The sequence below is a fragment of the Leucopleurus acutus genome, assembly GCF_964270905.1.
Source record: "Leucopleurus acutus genome assembly, chromosome: 14".
Lineage (NCBI taxonomy): Eukaryota > Metazoa > Chordata > Mammalia > Artiodactyla > Delphinidae > Leucopleurus > Leucopleurus acutus.
The window spans coordinates 79,337,661-79,358,433 of record NC_139156.1 but is presented as its reverse complement, the minus strand read 5'-3'; the positions used below and the strand labels follow the sequence as shown (position 1 = coordinate 79,358,433).

Sequence of the window (20,773 nt, the reverse complement as noted above, 5' to 3'; positions counted from 1 at the left end):
GACCCACGGACTACCCTGAGCATCCTTAGAGTGGGATATCACAGGCCTCCTGATATGGGGCAATATAAAGTCCACACCACCTCCTCTAGAGGATTCTTGCCAAAAAGTGTTGAATCTGCATCTAAGCAAGCCTTTAGAAGTAATCTGCAGTCTCTAGGAAGTACAGAGGCTAGAGGAAAAACCTAAATGCTAATGTGGAATGGGGGACATCCTACAAGATAAATGACTTATTTTTGTTTTAAAAACAAGTCAATGTTAGGAAGAAAGAAAGAGAAAAATACATACACAAAAATGGGGCTGTTCTAGATGTTATGTCTTTAGACACAAAGCAACCAAAGGTGACAGTGGGCCTGACTCAAACAAATCAACTATAGAAAGACACCTTTGATACACTCAGGGGACATTGGAAAACGGACTGGATATTAGATGAGACCATGAAATTACTGTTGATTTTCTTAGATATGATAACAGCACTGAGGCTATGAAAGAAAATGTCCCCCTTTTTTCTTAAGAGATGTGTACTAAAGATCATATGAATGACATAAAAGGTTTGTGTGGCTCATCTTAAGAAGAAAAAAAAAAGATGACGTAAGTATGGCAAAAATCTTGGTAATTGTTGAGCTGGGGTCATGGTCATATGGGGCTCATTATACATTCATTCTATTTTTGTGCATGTTTGAAAATTCTCACAATAAGAACTTCAGTAAAATAAATACATCATATTGACAAAGCCAAAAGGCGATGATGTCTTTAGTTACCTGTACACTGATGGATCGCTGAGGTCAAGGGTCTCACTAACGTAGTCAGCTAGGATAAACGGGAACACTGGATACTGCATGAGATCATTAAAGGATCGGCCGGCATGTTTGTTTAAGTGAGTCAAATATTCAAAATTAGTAATCTGTCCAGTATACCATAAATTTGTCAGAGCGGTGATATTGCCATATTCCAGAAGATTAGGGAGGTTATTTGTTAGTATATTGTGGTACACATCATCACGAACCTATAAGGGAAGGAGAGAAGAAAACCCAGATTTTATTTTTAGGCTTGACATTTTCCTCCAAAGAATCCATGATATTACAGGCATGTTACTAAGCTCAAGTCCTCCAAGAAAATACTTTTTGCCCAATAACATTGACGGGTGGGGAACTGAGATTCAAATCCACGTCTTCCTCCAAAGGTTGGGCTATTTATTTATTTATTGAAGTGTAGTTGATTAACAATATTATATTAGTTTTAGGTGTACAACATAGTGATTCAATTTTTTTATAAATTATACTCCATTTAAAGTTGTTATAAAATGTTGGTTTCATTCCTTGTGCTGTACCATATACCCTTGTAACTTATTTATTTTGTACATAATAGTTTGTACCTCTTAATCCTCTCCCCTTATCTTGCCCCTCCTCCTTCTCTCTCCCCACTGGTACCACTAGTTTGTTCTCCATATCTGTGAGTCTATTTCTTTTTTTTTTATATTCATTCACTTGTGGCTCTTAACCACTATGTTTTGCAGCTGGAGAAATCAGTAAGAAACTAAGAAGTCTGAATAGAAAAGTCACTTATATACAGACCCTAAGAAAAAAAATCAATAAAGGAAAATGAAGAGTCTTCACCTAAATAAATGCAACATGATGCAGTAGAAAGAGCATAGTTTTCTGACAGACAGAACGGGTCTTTTTTCTTGCTTAAATTCTTTGTGTTACAGTTATCATACCTGTAATATGAGGGTAATAATATTTATTTCCTGAGAATGAAATAACCTATCCTACGTAAAACAGAATACTTGATTTTCACTACTGATTGAAAACTAGTATATAAACTCTTTTTTAAGAGAGGCACAAAAGTTCTGTCACAGAAAAAAGGTATTCTGATTTCTTCTAAAGCAATTAAATGATAATTGATAATAAATGGAAAAAAACAGACGAGCCAGGACTTGGCTAAAAACAAATTTGAATTACCCCTCTTAAATGTGTATATGCTTTACGCATAGGAAGGTGAGCCACAGATGTGGATAATCAAAGATGAGACTAAAAGTGAATGAGAAGAATGATCTTGGTTATGGAATAGGCAAGATTACAGGGTGTTTAAGAACCTAAACCTGAAGGTCTGTTCCACAACAATGTGAATATACTTAACACAACTGAACTGTATGCTTGAAAATGGTTAAGATGGCAACTTTTATGTTATGTATTTTTATGATAATTAAAAAAAAAGAATCAGTTCAAGGCAAAAACAAAAACTAAACTTATATTCTAAATCTGAAGGTTACAATATGGAGGTTCCCTAAAAAACTAAAAATAGAACTACCATGTGACCCAGCAATCCCACTACTGGACATATACCCAGAGAAAACCATGATTCAAAAAGACACATGCACCCCAATGTTCACTGCAGCACTATTTACAATAGCCAGGGCATGAAAGCAGCCTATATGTCCATCAAAAGAAGAATGGATAAAGAAGATGCGGTACATATATACAATGGAATATTACTCAGCCATAAAAAAGGAACAAAATTGGGTCATTTGTAGAGACGTGGATGGACCTAGAGACTGTCATACAGAGTGAAGTAAGTCAGAAAGAGAAAAACAAATATCATATACATATATATATATATATATATATATATATTTTTTTTTTTTTTTTTTTTGCGGTACACGGGCCTCTCACTGTTGTGGCCTCTCCCGCTGTGGAGCACAGGCTCCGGACGCGCAGGCTCAGCGGCCATGGCTCACGGGCCCAGCCGCTCCGCGGCATGTGGGATCTTCCCGGACCAGGGCACAAACCCGTGTCCCCTGCATCGGCAGGCGGACTCTCAACCACTGCGCCACCAGCGAAGTCCCAAATATCATATATTAATGCATATATGTGGAATCTGAAAAAACTGGTATAGAAGATCTTATTTACAAAGCAGAAATAGAGACACAGACGTAGAGAACAAACGTACTGATACCAAGGGGGAAGGGTTGGGGTGGGATGAACTGGGAGATTGGGATTGACACATAAACACAATTGATACTATGTATAAAATAGATAACTAGGGCTTCCCTGGTGGCAGTGGTTGAGAGTCTGCCTGCCAATGCAGGGGACGCAGGTTCGTGTCCTGGTCCGGGAAGATCCCACATGCCGCAGAGCGGCTGGGCCCGTGAGCCATGGCCGCTGAGCCTGCGCATCCAGAGCCTGTGCTCTGCAACAGGAGAGGCCACAACAGTAAGAGGCCCGCGTACCGCAAAAAAAAAAAAAAAGATAACAAATGAGAACCTACAGTATAGCACAGGGAACCCTACTCAGTGCTCTGTGGTGACCTAAATGGAAGGAAATCCAAAAAAGAGTGGATATAGGTATACATATAGCTGATTCACTTTGCTGTACAGCAGAAACTAACACAACATTGTAAAGCAACTATACTCCAATAAAAATTAAAAAAAAATAAATCTGAAGGTTGCCTACTGCTGAAGCTAAGGTTGGTGGGAAAGAATTTATGACAGTTTGCATACTAATCTCAGGAAGAAAAAGGAAACATTTATTCATTCAACAAATATTTATTGAGCACCTATATACCAGCATGTTTAAGGTGCTAAAGCTGAAGCACTTAACAAAACAAAGTCCTTACAGTCTACTGGGGAGACACTGTTGGATGCTTTTAAGTGCTGTGAAAAAAATAAAGCAAAGCAAAGGAGATAAGGGATGCTTGGGGGTGGCAGTGAGGCAGGGGTTGCTGTTTTATTTAGAGTAATCACGGAAGTCTCTCTGATAAGAAGACATTTGACCAGGGAACCTGAAAAAAGTAAGGGAGTCAGTAATGTAGTTCTAAGAGGAAAAGCATTCCAGGCAGCATTCTAGGGAGGAGTAAGTGCCAAGGCCCTGAGGCATCAGTGTGTCTGCTATAGTCAAGGCAAACAGGGTCTCCACAGATGGATTAGAGAGAGTGAAGGATAGAATGGTAGAAGATAAGGTCAGAGAGATAAGGAAGTGCCAGATTATTCAACACTGTAAGGTCTCTGCCTTTAATAGAGTGACACAGAAAGTGGTCGGAGGGTTTTGAGCAGAGGAATGGCATGACCTGACACACTTTAGCTGCTGTGTTGAGAGCAGTCTGAAAGAAGAGGGAGTATGGAAGCAGGGAGGCCAGTTAGGAGGCTAGTGTAATGATTTATGCAAGAGATGACTGGCTTGGACCAGGATGGTAGCAGTGGAAGCAGTCAGATTCTGGATGTATTCTGAGGGGTGAGCTAACAGAACTTACTGATAGAGTAGATGTAGTAGATGAAAGAGTAAGAGGAGTCGAGGATAATCCCCAGGTTTCTGACCTGGCCAATCAGAAACACTGGAGTCACCATTTACTGAGATAGGGAAAACTGCAAAGAGATTTTGCGGGGGAGATTAGAAGTTCAGTTTTGTCCGTGTAAAATTTGAGATGCCAATTAGACTTCCAAGTGGAGATGCCAAGTAGAAACTTAAATATTTGAGTGGGCATCCAGGGAAGAGGTTTGGGTGGTGATATAAATCTGTAAGTCATTATAACACAGATAGTATTTAAAGTCACAAGATGGGATGAGAAGAGAAGAGGTCTGGAGGGTGAGCCCTGGGAATTCCCTAGCGTTCCAGTGTAGGACTCGGCGCTTTCACTGCCATGGCCTGGATTCAATTCCTGGATGTTCAATCCCTGGTCCGGGAACTCAGATCCTGAGAACCGTGCACTGCGGCCAAAAAATTTAAAAAATAAAAAATAAAATGAAGAGTGAGCGCCGAGATGCCCAGAGGAAGCATCTGCAAACAAGACTGAGGAGGAATGGCTGGTGAGCTAAAAGGAGAACTAAGAAAGTGATAACTCAGAAGCCCAGTGAGGAAGGTTTTTTTTTTTTTTTCCTTTCTTTAAAGAAAGAGAGAATAAGCAGCTGTGTCAAAGGCTGCTGAGGAGTCAAGTAAGATGAAGACTAAGAAATATGACCATAGGGTTGAGCAACACGGAGGTCACTGGTGATGCTAACCAGAGAAGTTACAGGAGGAGTGGTGAGACGAAGATCTGACTGGAGCGTTTCCAAAGAGAACCGGAGGGGAGGAATTGGAAGCAGCAAGCATTCACAGTTTCTTCCAAGAGGTTTTCTATAAAGGCTAGCAGACACATAGCAGCTGAAACGATGTGGCGGTCAAAAAAGGGTTTGTCAAAAATGGAATCTACTATCAAGGTTAAACTACTTTCAGGTTGGTTATACATTCGTTCATTTGCTTTTTACAGATACTGTCACTCTGGGGAATGAGAATTTAATACAGTTTTGGAGGACAAAAGTAATCCTAATATAACTAAGTATTTAATCAGTACTAACAAATAAGGCAATTTTCATTTGATTTCAGAAACAAAGTTTAAATAAGTTAAAACTTCATTTAATCAGTATGAGTGTAGTTACACTGATCCATGATCGCTTTGAAAAAGTATACGTATTAATAAAGGCAAATTTACCTTGGTGTTATCAAATGCCAACAGGAGTGTTCTGCCATTTGTTAAAAAGATTTCTACTGCATTATCTCTCAATTGCCACCAACGCTTGTGAACTTCTTTAATTTCTTCATATGTCCAGGAAAATGATGCTGGTTCCAATTCTCCCTGAAGGCTCTAAAGACAAAGGAAATAACATGAAAGTAATTTGCTCTACATAATTTTAGATGGTTAAAAACTATGAAAATGCAATAGAAAGTCTTCCTTTTGTGGCAAAATGGCAGATAAGATTCTCTGAAAATCCTCCCACTACTAAACCCTTCAAAATGCTGGATTAAAAAATCTAAGGAAAAGAATTTAAATAGACTTCGTTTAAACTTTTTTAGTAGGCTGTATTTTTTAGAGCAGTTTTAGGTTTATAGAATCGAGCAGTAGCATGGCACTCCATGCTTCCCCGCACTCAGTTTCCCTACTGTGAACACCTTGTTCTCACGTGGTGCATGTGCTACAACTGATGAGCCACTATTGAATAGGTTATTCTTAACTAAAGTCCATAGTTTAATCTTGGTGTTGTATAGTTCAATGGGTTTTGACAAATGTTTAATGACATGTATCCACCATTACAGTATCATACAGACTAGTCTCACTGCCCTAAAATTCCCTTCTGTTCCATCTGGCAGCCACTGATCTTTTTATTGTCTCCACTGTTTTCCTTTTTCCAGAATGTCATACGGTTGGAATCATACAGAATGCAGACTTTTCAGACCGATTTCTTTTACTAAGCAAATATTCTTTTACATGTATAGTTGAGCTTGCAAGAAAGTAAGGGAAATGAAATATCCAGGAGTCAAAAATAAAGAGAAATTTGAAAAACAGCTGTAAGGAGGAAGTGACACTTTGGCCTGCTCTATGTGTGCTTTACTACTGTACTGGGTCCCAACCCATTTCTAGAAGTAGAGACAGGAAATATATGACAAAGAAAATAAAATATTTTAATGAGCACGTAATATTCTCATTCTTAAAACCAAAATCCTCCCTGTTTAGCTTCGACATTCAACATGAATTCAAGTTAATAAACATTAATTAAGCATCTACAGGCAAGGTGCTCTGCTAAGTGCTCTGCATAAAATAAATCTATGTATGATAAAAAGGGGGGACGAGATATTTGCACCCACTTTTAAAAGGCAAGATAGCAAATGTCATACAGGAAGCAAGAAAAAATGCTACGAAAGGACAGAGAAAAGAAGAAGCCTTCAATCTATTAAAAAGCAAGGGTCTTTTTCGAGTTTTAAAGGTGGAATATGTAACCTTTTGGATCCAGAAACAAAGCTGGTTCATGTATCAACTATTAAATTCTTTGGTTGCTGAAAAGATACATCTTGAAAAATAACATAACTATATTTTTACTAGCTGGGATAAATACTGTAGTAATTCCTATATGAATGATGAAATAATGCCTACTCAATTTTCGGGGGCTATATTAAATTAATTATTTTTAACATGATTTGCTTTACAACGAAATTTTATGTTTTCACTCATTAATTTCTTTGAATCAAATATGTATTCACCATTAAACCATACATAATCTTATTTACTTACATCCTTAGCAGTTTGTAGCTTTAGAAGTTCTGAAACAAAGAGCCTTACTTCTCCTGTTACAGGGCTCTCAAAACAATATTTTAATGGCATGTAAATGAATTCAAATGGATAAAACGCTTTTCTGTACAAAAATGTGAATTGAGTCTTTTTTGTTATTTTTTGATTGATATCAGTATTTCCAGAAGAATAAAAATCGTGACCACTAAGCTATGTGAATATCAGGATTACTTAAGTTATTCAATTAGACAATATTTTTCTTTCTTTTTGAAGGCAAATGTACATGATAGCAAACTGGGAGTGGCAGGGAATTTGTTGCTACTGAGGACAGCAGTGAGAAATCGAGTGGACGTACACAGAAATAACAGGAGCGCTTCAGAATATGACTCATAATACTCAGGGCTCTGCGAATCAGACCATGAGCCAGAGGGGATGGCATGGTCTTCTTTTTAAAATTATCTTTAAAAAAAAATTGGAATTCAGACAAATTTACACAGAGTGCGACAATTAATGAACTCTAACAGTTCTTTCTACAAGCTCTCTGGTTGTATTAAATTTATACATTTTGGGAATTTGTCTAGATTCATACAATGCAAACTTAAGCCTCTACTCACGGAACTTTCAACTGTGTCAGAAGCGTTATCTTCCACAAAATACATTCCACATTTACCTGCAGAAAATAATCGGTATGAGTTTAAAAATGTATATGCACTATTACCTTATATGGTTAAAGGCATGCCTCTGGAGTCAGTTGGACTGAATTTGAATCCCAGAACCCAGAACGAGCTAATACTCAATAAATATTTTTGAAGCGCATCCATGAGATCTTCGGCAAGTTGCTTAACCTCTTTGTACTTTAGCCTCATTATAAAAAGAAGAGGGAGGACTCTATTTCACAGGGTTACTGTGGGAATTAAATTAGAATATATGTAAAATGCTTATTAACAGTGTCTGCCACTTCATGCTAAAAGGTTTACGCTATTAATTATTACCAGTATTCTTCTTAGGTTACTAGCATATTACTTTGCTTTATTTTGTCATACATTAACTGAAGTCAAGTTATCAACTAAATTTTCTAGAAAAAGAGGAACGCTTAATTATTTTGCTGACTTAAACACTCAATAGGGCAGAAAGGGCCTTACAAGATACTTCCCCAATTTTTCCTGCTTGATAGGCTGTTGTTAATGCATGTCCCTACGTCATGTATCCAAAGAGTAGAAACTTCCCTGGGGCTCTGCAGTGGGTGCTGGTCACCTTGAGCACTGGCACGGCTGGCTCGGAGAAAGGCACCATCTCCATCCTTGTGACCATGGCGCTCAGCCCTGGCAAGCTCGAAACTCTGCCTGTCAGGCCTTCGGGGCTATAGCTTTAGCCAACTGCAGCGACTCTCAAAGTTGAGGGTGCATCAGAATCTCTGCAGGGTTCATAAAAATGCAGATCGCTGGGCCTCACCCACAGAGTTTCAGATTCAGCAGGTCTGGGCTGGGGCCTGAGAATGCGTATTTCTTAGAAGTTCCTATGTGATGCTGACGCTCCTGATTCGGGGACCGCGCTTTGAGAACAACTGGCCCACAGCGTACAAATCGGTTCTTTAAGGGAACAGAGACTAGAGTGATAAAACCTTATTCCTTCACGTCTTGAGGAAAAAGTTTCTCACCAAATGTAACTATCCCTGGATCAACAGTCTTGGCCTTTCTCTCAGAAGTACAATAGAGAATATAAATTATGAACAATCTCAAGGGGGATATATTTCATATGCATAGGGGTACCTGTTAAAACAGTAGGCTTGTAAGTATACCAATAATTCTTTACTTTAAAAATAAAAATGGATATATAATAAAAGGAATGATCAAATATAAAAATGTATACTCATGAAGAAAGTCAATTTTATAAAAATTAAAATGCTGTTCATGTGCTTTTCAGAGAATAAGACTGGCATTTTTCACATTCATGAGTCTTATACATTATATACAATGTTAAGGCAAACTAACCTATAAGAAAGAGGTTACTTGTTATAGAAAGTTCATCTCATTTAATGGTAGTGTGTCAAAACAATGCTTCAAATTATCTAAGAATAAAATAGGCAGGGTGAATATGTGTAAAAATCTGCAAAATGGGACTTACCTAACAACAATTCACCAGCTGTCTCTCTAGATGGTGCGACGCTGATACATCTTCGATTCACTCTGTCAAAACATATTTAAACTTACTATGATTAAATGTTTTGACCAACTTCAGAGAGTAAAAGCTTTATTTTATCATAGAAGATTTCAGCAACGCAGACTAGAGTTTCAAAAGCATAAAACATCTTGCTAAAATCCACATGAAAAGATCTCATTTATTGACATTATAATAGAGGAGAAAATAGCAGAAACTTTTAGAAAAGGTGAATAATCCCAACACTCTTATGCAGAATACAGGGATTCCGTTATTTAAAAGAGATTTCAATATTTTATATTTTCCAGTAAATAAGCAAACATTGGTTCATGGCTCTGATACTTCAAACACAGAAAAGATGCTTAGCATTCTAGGAAAAAGGGGGGATTCAGAGTCAGAAAAGTTCCTCTATTCTTTTTTTTTTTTTTTTTTTTTTTTGCGGTACGCGGGCCTCTCACTGTTGTGGCCCCTCCCGTTGCGGAGCACAGGCTCCGGACGCGCAGGCTCAGCGGCCATGGCTCACGGGCCCAGCCGCTCCGCGGCATGTGGGATCCTCCCGGACAGGGGCACGAACCCGCGTCCCCTGCATCGGCAGGCGGACTCTCAACCACTGCGTCACCAGGGAAGCCCTCCTCTATTCTTTAGTCAAGTCACTTACCTTTTCTGAGTCTCGCAGTTTTTTATCTATATGATGGGCATCATAACAACCTCGACCACAACAATAATGATAATACTAGCAATAGTTACCATACTGACCCACTGAATAGTGCTATGACTTATCTTCCTCATGTAACAGATGAGGAAACTGAGACAGAGAGAGGCTAAGATCAGATGGCTAGTAAGAGGAGGAACTAGGATTTGAACCTTTAATCAATACACTAGATTGCCTCTTGAGATGCCACCAGCAGCGCTATCTATTTCACAGAGTTGTTGGAAAAATCAACTACAAAAATATATGTATGCAACCAAGGGCCAGAGCATGATGACTGAAGTCCAATGAATCCTCCCTAACAAAAATGTCTGTTCTTTTTGGATTCTGGCCATTCAGCTTTGTCTTCTCTTTGAGCCATGTTTGGGATCTTTCCCAAAACCACGGCATTATCTAAAATAAATATTACATAAGCACAACAATAGACTATTAAAGTCTTTAACACCTTCAACAAAAGAGAAAATGTCTTATGGATTCAAATTTACCTTATAGACTCACTTGCAGCTTTGTCCTTTACAGTAGAAGAGAAAGAAGAATGAGTTTTGTCTTCAAATAGGTAAGAGAGTGGTGGTTTGACCACATCTGCTGAGGAAAAAAGGACATTATGATCTTTGTGTAATGCCCATAGTTAATCTGCTATATTTACATGTTGAGTCAAGAAGCCACTATCACCTTCTGATTTTTGCCTATCCCTAAGGAGATACTTATTTGGAATCGTTAGGTAACATCTCTGTAAGCGCCTTCTCTCTCGGTTTGGCCCTTCTGTTGGATCCAACTGCCATGAAGTTGGATAGTAGATGGGGTCATACCAGACTGCTCTGCAAGTGAAAAGGAAAGATTTTAAGTGGCAACCTGAAGTATTTGTAGTTTAAAAAAAATCATTATAGAAATTGAATAAATAAATCAAAATGTATCTATTCAATTGAAAAATCCCAACCAGTTATATGATTAGACTAGGATATGCATACACATTGTACAAAAGAATAACATAAAAAAAAAAGTATCCTCTGCTCCGAAGTCCCACTGACCCTGCCTCAAGGCAAGCTCTGCTACCAATTTCTTGTATCTATTAAATTTTTAAAAAGATAGAGCATGACTACTATGTATGCTTTAGCAATATATTAGACTTAGTATGGTTAACTAAAGAAAAAAATCAATTCTCCAAATTAATTTTCTTCATTTCCCATTTTGCCTATTATCTAATAAAACAAATAAAATGAGTTCACTTTTGTAGTAATCACATTTCTTAAAATGTTTTAAAGTAAATTAATATTTTAAATGAAAGGAAATAGAACCATATTAAATACATTTTTAGAAATAGATAAGAGAAAAAAAAATTACCCTTAATCCCACTACCCCAAACATACCAAAATACTGGTAGTGATTACTTTCTTTCAGTTTTTAAAATTGCAGTTAAAATTATTATGTATACACATTTCTATATCCCGCCTTCTTTCACTGAACACAGTAGAGTCTTTATTATTACCATTTTAAGTGGCTAACGTTATATTGAGTGGATGCATAATAATGTATTTAACTCTATTACTATTATTATATATTTAAGTTGTTTCCAATTCATTCACTAACATAAATAATGCAGAGATGAAAACCTTTATGCTTATTGCTTTTCCATATTTTGAATATTTTCCTTAGGACAGAATCACTAAAACAGGGTAACTGGAACTAGAAATAAAATGTTTGTAGGGTTCCTGACACATGTCAAAGTGTACAATGCCACCAAACCTCTGACCAAGGGCTAAGATACATTTCTTCCTGCTGTGGAGATTAGCACCTAAAAATAATTTTTTTTTTGTACCATAAAAGGTAAAATACGGTATCTAAAGGTTTTAAATCAGCTTCTAGCAATAGTCAATATTTTCCCATCTGTTTATTAATTCTATTTGTCTTATGTGAAGAGTATATTCATATCTTTTGCTTATTCAAACTTTTGGGATCTTGATATTTTATTTTCAATCTGCATTTTTAAAACCATAAAAATGTTAACTGTGAAATACTTGCTGAAAATAAACTTTGATGTTTTGTTGTGGTTATGCTTGTTAAATACACTGGAAAATATGAAAGGTCAAAGCCATTAATTTCTTCTTTGTACTTTCTTCAATTGTGTTTGATCTTAAGAAAGTTATCTGTCCATCACCATTGATAAATATCCTATTTTCTTCTACTTTGTAAACTTTTTGAGTTTCGTTCATTTGTTCACCTGGAATTTGCTTTAGTGCATAATGATTAGTGTATAATGTTTAGTGCCTCAAAGTCATAATACTAATCAGTTATTTTAATCAAATTCAGAGAATAATACTTTAATTTACCTCTTTTCCTTATTTGTGATGCATTTTTTTAACTGTGTTATTAAAATCTTAACTAGAAAAAGGTCTATTTCCCAACTATCCTGTTTCAGTGATTTCTCTACTCTTTTGCAAAGATCATATTTTAAAATGAAAGCCACTATATAGATTTTTCTCTCTGGAAGAGCTAATGCCTCTCCCTCTCATTATTTTTTCTCTCCCTAAAAATTAAAAAAAAATATTCTCATAGGATTATTCTTCAAGATGAAATAAATCACAAATGAGTAAACAAAAAATATTTAATCTAATGCGATAATGCTATGAATCTTTACTCTGGAGTGAAAATAACATCAATATATAAAAATTCATGCCCACCTATCATGCGCCAGTTGTTGAATAAGCGCCTGCCAGTGTCTGCTGGCACTCAGATCCACTTTATACATTCCTCTGATGTGCTGGATCACCTTTTTTCTCTCAATTCCTTGGGAAAGAGACACTGCCTGGGTGATATCCGCAGCTATTTTAGATATATCCTTTGATTTTGAATCAAGACGCTGAAAGAGACTAAACAAGCAAGATGCCCATAAGTTAAGCATACGTGGAACATTAAATGTATATCAAAGCATGATACTTTAAAAGTATATGTGAAATCTAATGGGTTCCTAAAAGACACAGCTTTTAGAACACATAAAATCCTACCTTTGCTGATTATTATTAACTGTTTTCTGCCAGTTGGCTTTGTTCACATGTTCTTCAGTTTCATATTTCTTTTGTTCCTAAAAGATTTGGATAATAATATATTATATAAAACTTATTATTTACCATTTAACACTGGCACAGAGCTCAACAAACTAAATTTAAAACAAAGTTAACAAAGGAAAAAAATATTGTCCCCACGAGACCAAAATATTAAAATACATTAACCACTTAAATAATGCTATAACTCCCCTTTGTTTCCACACAATTGGGGTCACAGAAATTAGGGTGGAATAGTTAACTAGGGTTGCCAAACCCGATGGGTGTGCATAGTTGCTTGCTTCCTTATTTTGCCTTTTCATTAAAGAACCCAGAACTTAAGGTTGATGATTCAACTTGCTTGTCACCAAAATCTTTCCTTCTCTGAAAGCTAATGACGATGGATAAGCAAGACCACAGAGAATAAAATGCTCCTTAAAACAGGCCTATTTGTTCTCCCATAGTAAAAAAGCAATATAAAGTAAAAAAAAAAAAAAAATCAAATTCATTATCAATGGTACTCTATAACAAAAAAAAAAAAACCTTTCATTCTTCAGTTATATTCAATCGGATATCCTAAGAAAATTGTTTCTTATGCTTTCACTGACTCACCTCTTTAATCACTTTAATAAGGTCTGATTTTGTCGATGCACTGGGGGGGATGCACTTATGACCACATAACTTTAAAGCATTCATAAGCAGCTCTGCTGTGTCTAGTTCTTCTTCAGTCAATTCATCTTCGTGATTATGTATCAACTCTGACAAATACAAAACTAACTTGGCTCCATGCTTTAAAAAAGAAGTAACAATTTTTTTAATTAAAATTTTTTTTAAGTCATAAAGAATTTTTATTTCTTACATTTAAATTATTTAACAGTAAATTAAATTACACTGCTAGATTTATTTGGTTGGATCTGGTTTAAATAAATCAGCTAAAAAAGACATTTTGGAAACAACTGAAGAAACTGTCAAACGATTATGTGTTGGGTATATGATGACATTACGGTACATGCTAATTTTGTTAGGTATAACAACGTTGTTACGGTTACATAAAAAATGTCTTTTGAAAAATGTCATGATTACTATAATTTACTTTAAAATGCTTCAGAAAAAAGAAATGATGTTAATATGATAAAAATTATTAACAATTGTTAGATCTATGTGATCGTCATATGGTATTCATACAGTATTCACTAGTCTCCATTTTTCTTAGTATGTTTGAAAATTTTCATTGTAAAAGGTAAAAAAAAAAGAGAAAGAGAGGAAAAGAAAGGAAGAAAAGAAGGAAAGAAGGAAGGAAGGAAGGAGAGGGGAGGGAGGAAGAAAAGAGGAAGGAAAGCAAAGAAGGAAGGAAAAGAAGGAAAGAAGGAAAAAAGCAAGCACACAACCTTTTGGGGAAAGATTTTTGGAGAGGATTTGCTAAAGGAATACAGAAAATAAGCCTGGGATAAAGAAAAATAATTCTTAGTTCTTCTCATAGAACTGAACTGGAAGGAAAACTTTCCTTTAAACCTTAAGGTAAGAGGATTATGCATGATTATTCTTTCTCCTTTAATTTCTGCCTGGGAGAATAAACATTGGAGAAAATTCCAGAACAAAAATGTATCTTTGGATCTGTTTGTAAGCATTCACTGTTCCCTAGGGAGAACAAAAGGTGAAAAACTCTAAACCAATAATACGTCATCACTCAGTTCTGTGCATGTCTAGAGAAGGGTTGGTTTAGGCCAATCTTCTATGAACAGACCCTAAAAAGAAAATTAGAGTGTTACTTAAGGTAATGACAATGGTCCTTCCAAGTGTAAACCTAAACCAAACTTCGAGTCATGATTTTTTAAGTGGCCCTTTCATGCCATAGATATTACACCTGATGGTTATGTGTACACTATGTATATTTAGACATTAATTTTGCCAACAAGTGAAACATGCATAATTTTACTTTTTAAAAAATTTACATTGATACAAGTATCACTGCATTTGGCTTTATGATATTTTAAACTGTGAAGAGTCAACAAATGGATTTGGAAACTATTACATTTTGGGTGATATTTAAATTAACACGCTGAATCACATCATGTCATTTCGCAAAAGCATAAGATGAACATATGCAATGATGAAAATAGCAAAGCTCATTTTAATGCAACATTTTAAATTAGTCAGGAGACAGCTGCTACCTGACCAAAAGAGAAAAATGAACAGATGCTCTGCAAGTAAAAGGCCTGAAGAGTTGGCAAATAAAGAGAAATGGTAAATGACTAGAATACTTTCATATGTGTGTCTTAAAGGCAATGTTCTTGATAGAACTCTAAAAAATTTCAGTTTAGTATTCAGTGACATTTAAAAATCATCTTGAAAAACTAGCAGAAATGTTTTTATTCATTCTGAATATCCAAAGAAACACATGATTTTTCTAGACACTGAAGTTGTTTCTAATATCTCATTTTAACATCCTCTGATCAATCATTTATTGGCTGCAGTTCCTGGGACTAGAAAAGGTGTTATTGGAGACACACACACGCGGAGTCTTGTTTTCAGCTCTCAGAAAACTGATTTAAGGAATCGAATCTATTAAACACAAATCCTAAGAAAATAATAAAATGTTAAAATGTGTAAAAATAAAAGTTTCAATGAAGTTTCAAGAAGGAAGAGTTCTGAGTGGACTAAAGAAAGGAAGGAAGGCTTTGGAGGTGGTACCACGTGATGTGGGTACGTGCCTAAATGGACAGGACGGGCATATAGACAGACAAAGGGGAGGGGAGACAGAGTGGTGTGCTGAGTGGACACCATGAATAAAGCAGCTTGTCAGTAGGACTACAGGGATGTGAAGCGGTTATAAGAGAAAAGATGGGACTATGTTGAAAAAAGGAGGAGCCACAGAGTAGAGAATTAACCAGACTCAAGTTGTAACAGTAGAAGAGAAGCTTGGGGCTTTAAAAACCACGCCGAATTAAAAAAAAAAAAAATCAGGCAGATTACAAATGGAACACAGCTTGTAGGAAGCTGTAAAAAGGAGAAGAGCTCTCCATACTGCTGCAGAACGATCGCTAGGATACACTGTTAGTTGAAGAAAGTAGAGTGAGAAGGATGCGTATGGTTCACTATCTTTCTTTGTATTAAGAAGTGAGGGAGATAATATATACGTGTGTGTGTGTGTGTCACAGATTTGCTTATATGTCCAAAAGAAATTCAAAAACCTGTAGGTAAGGATGGTTACCTATAGGGAAAGGGAAAGAACGAGGGAAGGATATAGAGATAAAAGCTAGAACCTCTTTGAATGTGCTATGTTTCACAATTTTGATTTTGGAATCAGGCAGACATTTTATGTAATTAAAAACAAAATTAAACAAATAAATATTCAGTGGAATCTCTAAAAACAGAAAGCAAATTGAAGGGAAAAAAAAGAACCTAACTAGTTACTTGATGCCAAGTTGGTGGCATAACCAAATAGAGAAAATTATTTTAAATGCTTTTACGATACACTATTTTCGTGGTACACCCATAATGGTATCCTAAGGACAGAAGAACCACCAAGAAATCTTAAACTGCATTCAGCAGATTTGTTATAAGTGAAAATGTTGTCATCTTATTTTGGAAATGTTTTAAAGATAGATAAAACAAATAAGTAATTATGGTAATGTCATCAGGAATTAAGCTTATCAACATTAATAAAAAGAAATATAAACATAAAATCCAAGAAAATCATGAATTCATGATTTATTTTTCTTCCTAAAAAAATACACAATTCTTAGCTTTGTTCACTAAAAAGGCTGAGAAGAAATGACAACCCAATAGAAATAAACGTACCTAGTCCCTAGCTTTATAGTCTCTAAATACTATTATCTCATTACAAGGAAATAGGGGCTTCTTGGGGGAAGAGTTTGGCTCCAGGCCCAGGGAAGGAAATGTACAAGATGAGCCTGGGACATTCTTCTGCTCCAGAATGGAAGGAAGTTAATCATATTAACTTGTTAAAAATTAAAAAGGCCATGTTAAAAGGATAAAACAACTTGAATCTACAGAGGTGTTACTCTGAACAGGTGTGAAACTACTTAGTAAATTTATTAAAAAGTACCTGAGTTCATGACAAGACCTCAAAAATAAAAACAAATACAAAAATTAAAGGTTGCCAGGGCACCAACTTATTATTCTAAAAACAAACAGAGGAAAGAAGCAAGCATTTACCTTGCCTTTCCTACACAGACTATATTTCAGGGTAGCCAAAGAGCTGATAAAGGAATATTCTTCCCAATAGAAGAATCAGAGCTAATAGATGCTGGTGGAATGAGAAATGTAGAGAAATCACTATTTTGCAGCTCCTAATCAAAAAATGGATCCTGGCAGCTGTATGGCTGCTAAAACTATTAGGTTAAAGACTGAGGATGGGGCTTCCTTGGTGGCGCAGTGGTTGAGAATCTGCCTGCCAATGCAGGGGACACGGGTTCGAGTCCTGGTCTGGGAAGATCCCACACGCTGCGGAGCAGCTAGGCCCGTGAGCCACAACTACTGAGCCTGCGCGTCTGGAGCCTGTGCTCCACAACAAGAGAGGCCGCGATAGGGAGAGGCCCACGCACCGCGATGAAGAGTGGCCACCGCTTGCCGCAACTAGAGAAAGCCCTCGCACGGAAACGAAGACCCAACACAGCCAATAAATGAATGAATGAATGAATAAATGAATAAATAAATAAGATTGAGGATGAACTTCACAACGGATGAATCAGGCTGCTACCACCTCGAAGAGCAGAGCAACCAGACATTCTCTGTCTCCTGCCATGATGTAATGGAAGACGCAAAGCACTCCTGAAGTACTCTTTTAAAAAACCAAGCACAAAGGCAAATATGAAGTCAAGAACTGGAACCTAGTCAAGCCTCTAGATCTAGAGCCACAAGGATGCAATCAGCCAAATCCAGAATGTGGGAAATTCTACAGAACAAATGACCCAGTGTCACCAACAAATACACGACATTAAAAAAAAAAAAAAGGTTGGGGAGGATAACTGCCAGAATTAAAAAGATGTAGCGCACATCAAACAAACGCAGTGTAAGGGCCTTGTTTGGGTCCAGAATCAAGAGAACTATTTAAAAATATATAAGAAAACTGGGAAAATTTAAACACTGGGTATTAGATGATGATAAGGAATTATTGTTACAATCACAGAGAGTGATAAGTTAAAACAAAGTCCTATCAGTCTGAGATACATACTGAAGTATTTACAGGTAAAATGATTTGATATCTGACATTTGTTTCAAAATACTACAAAGAAAAATTAAAGCTGCGTAATGTCATGTGGGGTTCTTTTTCTGATTTCTCCCAACTTTTAGGTATGCTTGAATGTTGCCATAATAAACCTTAAAAAAACTGTCAGATAGAGTTCTTTGGTCTTGAGGTGGAGAGGAGGTTATTCTAGTGATTCAAGCATAAGGGGTGAAAGTGTAAACTAGGATGGGTGGGCAGACTATAGAGAAAGGCAGGACTAAACAAATAACTGGCCTTGGTAATAAAATGGATTCAAGAGAGAAGAAAGTCAACTGTAGTTCCAATATTTCAAGCCGAAAGCAGTAAGGATACCACCAACAGAAATGGAGCAGTAGAGATGGGAGGCTGGTAGGAGAGGACTGGGAACTGATATCGGGGCTGGATTCAGAGCAACGGCAGCTTTGCTAAGTATAAAACAATGAAAGAACATCTCTTTGAATTCTCCATAGAAGGAAACTATGGGCTAGGCATGCTTCTGCCTTGGGAAGGGAAGACAATGCCCTTAGTGCACCTGAGAGAGTCTCAATTCCGGAAAGAGCACCTAAAAGTATCACTTCAAATCTCTAACCTTTTGGTTCTTAGTATGATAAATCTGAGTTTCCCAGGGATATAAAAGGGATACCTGTCCTTTCTTAAATATCATCTAATACTTTATTTATAGCGGTATAATTTGCATTCAATAAAGCATATAGACATTAAATGTTCATTTCTACGAGTTCTGACAACTGCATACGCCCATGTAACCACTACCCAAACTAAGATACAGCACATTTTTATCACCCCAGGCAGTTTCCTTATGCCCCTTTCCAATCAACTCCCCTTCTCACTGCCCCTCTCCTTACAGAGACAACTACTGCTTGATTCTATGACCATATCTTAATTTTGCCTGTTCTTGGGCTTCATATGAATAGAATCACAGAATGTCTACTCTTTTGTGCCTGGCTGTCCCTTTCACCGACACAATGATTTTGAGCTTCAGCCACATTGGTGGGTGTATCAGTAGTCTGTTCCTTTTTATTGCTTGTATAGTAGTCTATTGTATAAATGCAACACAACTTAGTTACACATTCTCCCACTGACAGACACTTGGGTTATTTCCGGTTTTTGGCTATTAGTAAAAAGGCTGCCATGGATATTCTTCTACCAGTCTTTTTATGGACATATGTTTTAATTTCTCTTAGGTAAATACCTAAAAATGGAATTTTAGGGTCACAGGTTAAGGGTATGCTTAATTTTATAAGAAACTGCTGAACAGCTGTCTAGAATGGCTGTACCATTTAAATTCTCCATCTATTGCTAGTTAAGTGATAGAATTTATAGACTTTAAAATTCTTTAAGTATTTTGAGTTTATCATTCCAGATGATCAACAAATATATTTTGTTTTAACTTACTATAAATATTTTTGAAATATGTTATATGTACTGTTGTTCGAGCTATTCACTATAGATGTTTCATGGATAATATAATGCTTAAAAAAGTCTCCAAACAGTTCTTAAAGAAAACACTTCAAGATTTAGTAACAAACTACAAAGGGTCTTATAAGAACTCAGATACAGAACTTCTTAAACCCTGGAAAAGGAAATGGGGAATAAACAGAGAGGTCAAATTGACTCCGGTAAAGAGCATCTGAAGAAAGACCTCAGAAAATATTTATTTGGTAAGAAAACTAATTTACGGTGTTTGGCATGAAAATACAGTTTAATTTCAGATCTTGTTTTATACAGTTTTATATTTGACCAATAGTTTTTACTTATGAAGTACTGGGGTACTTACTTGCAGGGATGGGCTAAGACAGTCTCGTAGTATTTCCTGATGATTTGGTTCACGAACTATTTCAAAAATTTGCTTTCTCTCTTGTGAAGGGTGGGCTGGTGACAAAATATGCACGAGCAGTCTCCCAAGCTGCATTCGGAAGGTTTCCTTACAAGACCATAAGATTTTAGCCCACTGCTGTCTGGAACCACTGGCTTTACCTGAACTCTTAAATTAAAACAGAAATGAATTAGGATCAAACTTCTTAAGCAATAATATCCTAACCTCAACACAGTCCTAAAAATCACAGAACATGTTTTACTCCAGAATTTTTTAAACAGTTGAAATTAGAAAGACATATACATCCATACAAATGGGGTTTAAAAGAGATGGATGTACACCAATGTTTACAGCAGCATTGTTCAAAATAGCCAAAAGGTAGAAACAATCCAAATACCCACTGATGGATGAATGGATAAACAAAATGTGGTATATACGCAGAATGGAATACTGTTCAGCCTTAAAAAGGAAGTTCTGATACATGCTTCAGTATGAATGAACTTAAAAACATTTTACTAAAATGAATCATGAAATAAGCCACATACAAAAAAGACAAATATTATATTAAATATTGTATGATAACTTATATGAGGTATCTAGAAAGTCAAAGTCATAGAGACAAAGTAGAGTAGTGGTTTATCGGGGCTGGGGGAGGGGCTAATGGGGAGTTACTATTTCATGGGTACAGAGTTTCAGTTTGGGATAATGGAAAAAGTTCTGGGGATGGACAGTGGTAATGGTTGCACAACAGTGTGCATGGATTTAAGGTCACT

The 20,773-nt window shown here is 36.4% G+C and overlaps 1 protein-coding gene across 1 annotated transcript in view; it reads right to left on the bottom strand.

The window, feature by feature from the left end:
• LYST (lysosomal trafficking regulator) overlaps nucleotides 1–20,773 on the bottom strand; it is a 148,637-nt gene that overhangs the window by 47,986 nt on the left and 79,878 nt on the right. Inside the window, exons 31-40 of the mRNA XM_082854235.1 lie at nucleotides 19,962–20,168; nucleotides 13,549–13,725; nucleotides 12,901–12,977; nucleotides 12,577–12,765; nucleotides 10,571–10,716; nucleotides 10,384–10,480; nucleotides 9,157–9,218; nucleotides 7,647–7,702; nucleotides 5,461–5,613; nucleotides 759–1,003 (exon numbers count right to left, since the gene is read on the bottom strand). Coding sequence (XP_082710361.1) covers nucleotides 759–1,003; nucleotides 5,461–5,613; nucleotides 7,647–7,702; nucleotides 9,157–9,218; nucleotides 10,384–10,480; nucleotides 10,571–10,716; nucleotides 12,577–12,765; nucleotides 12,901–12,977; nucleotides 13,549–13,725; nucleotides 19,962–20,168 — 1,409 coding nt within the window. The remainder of the gene's footprint in view (nucleotides 1–758; nucleotides 1,004–5,460; nucleotides 5,614–7,646; nucleotides 7,703–9,156; nucleotides 9,219–10,383; nucleotides 10,481–10,570; nucleotides 10,717–12,576; nucleotides 12,766–12,900; nucleotides 12,978–13,548; nucleotides 13,726–19,961; nucleotides 20,169–20,773) is intronic.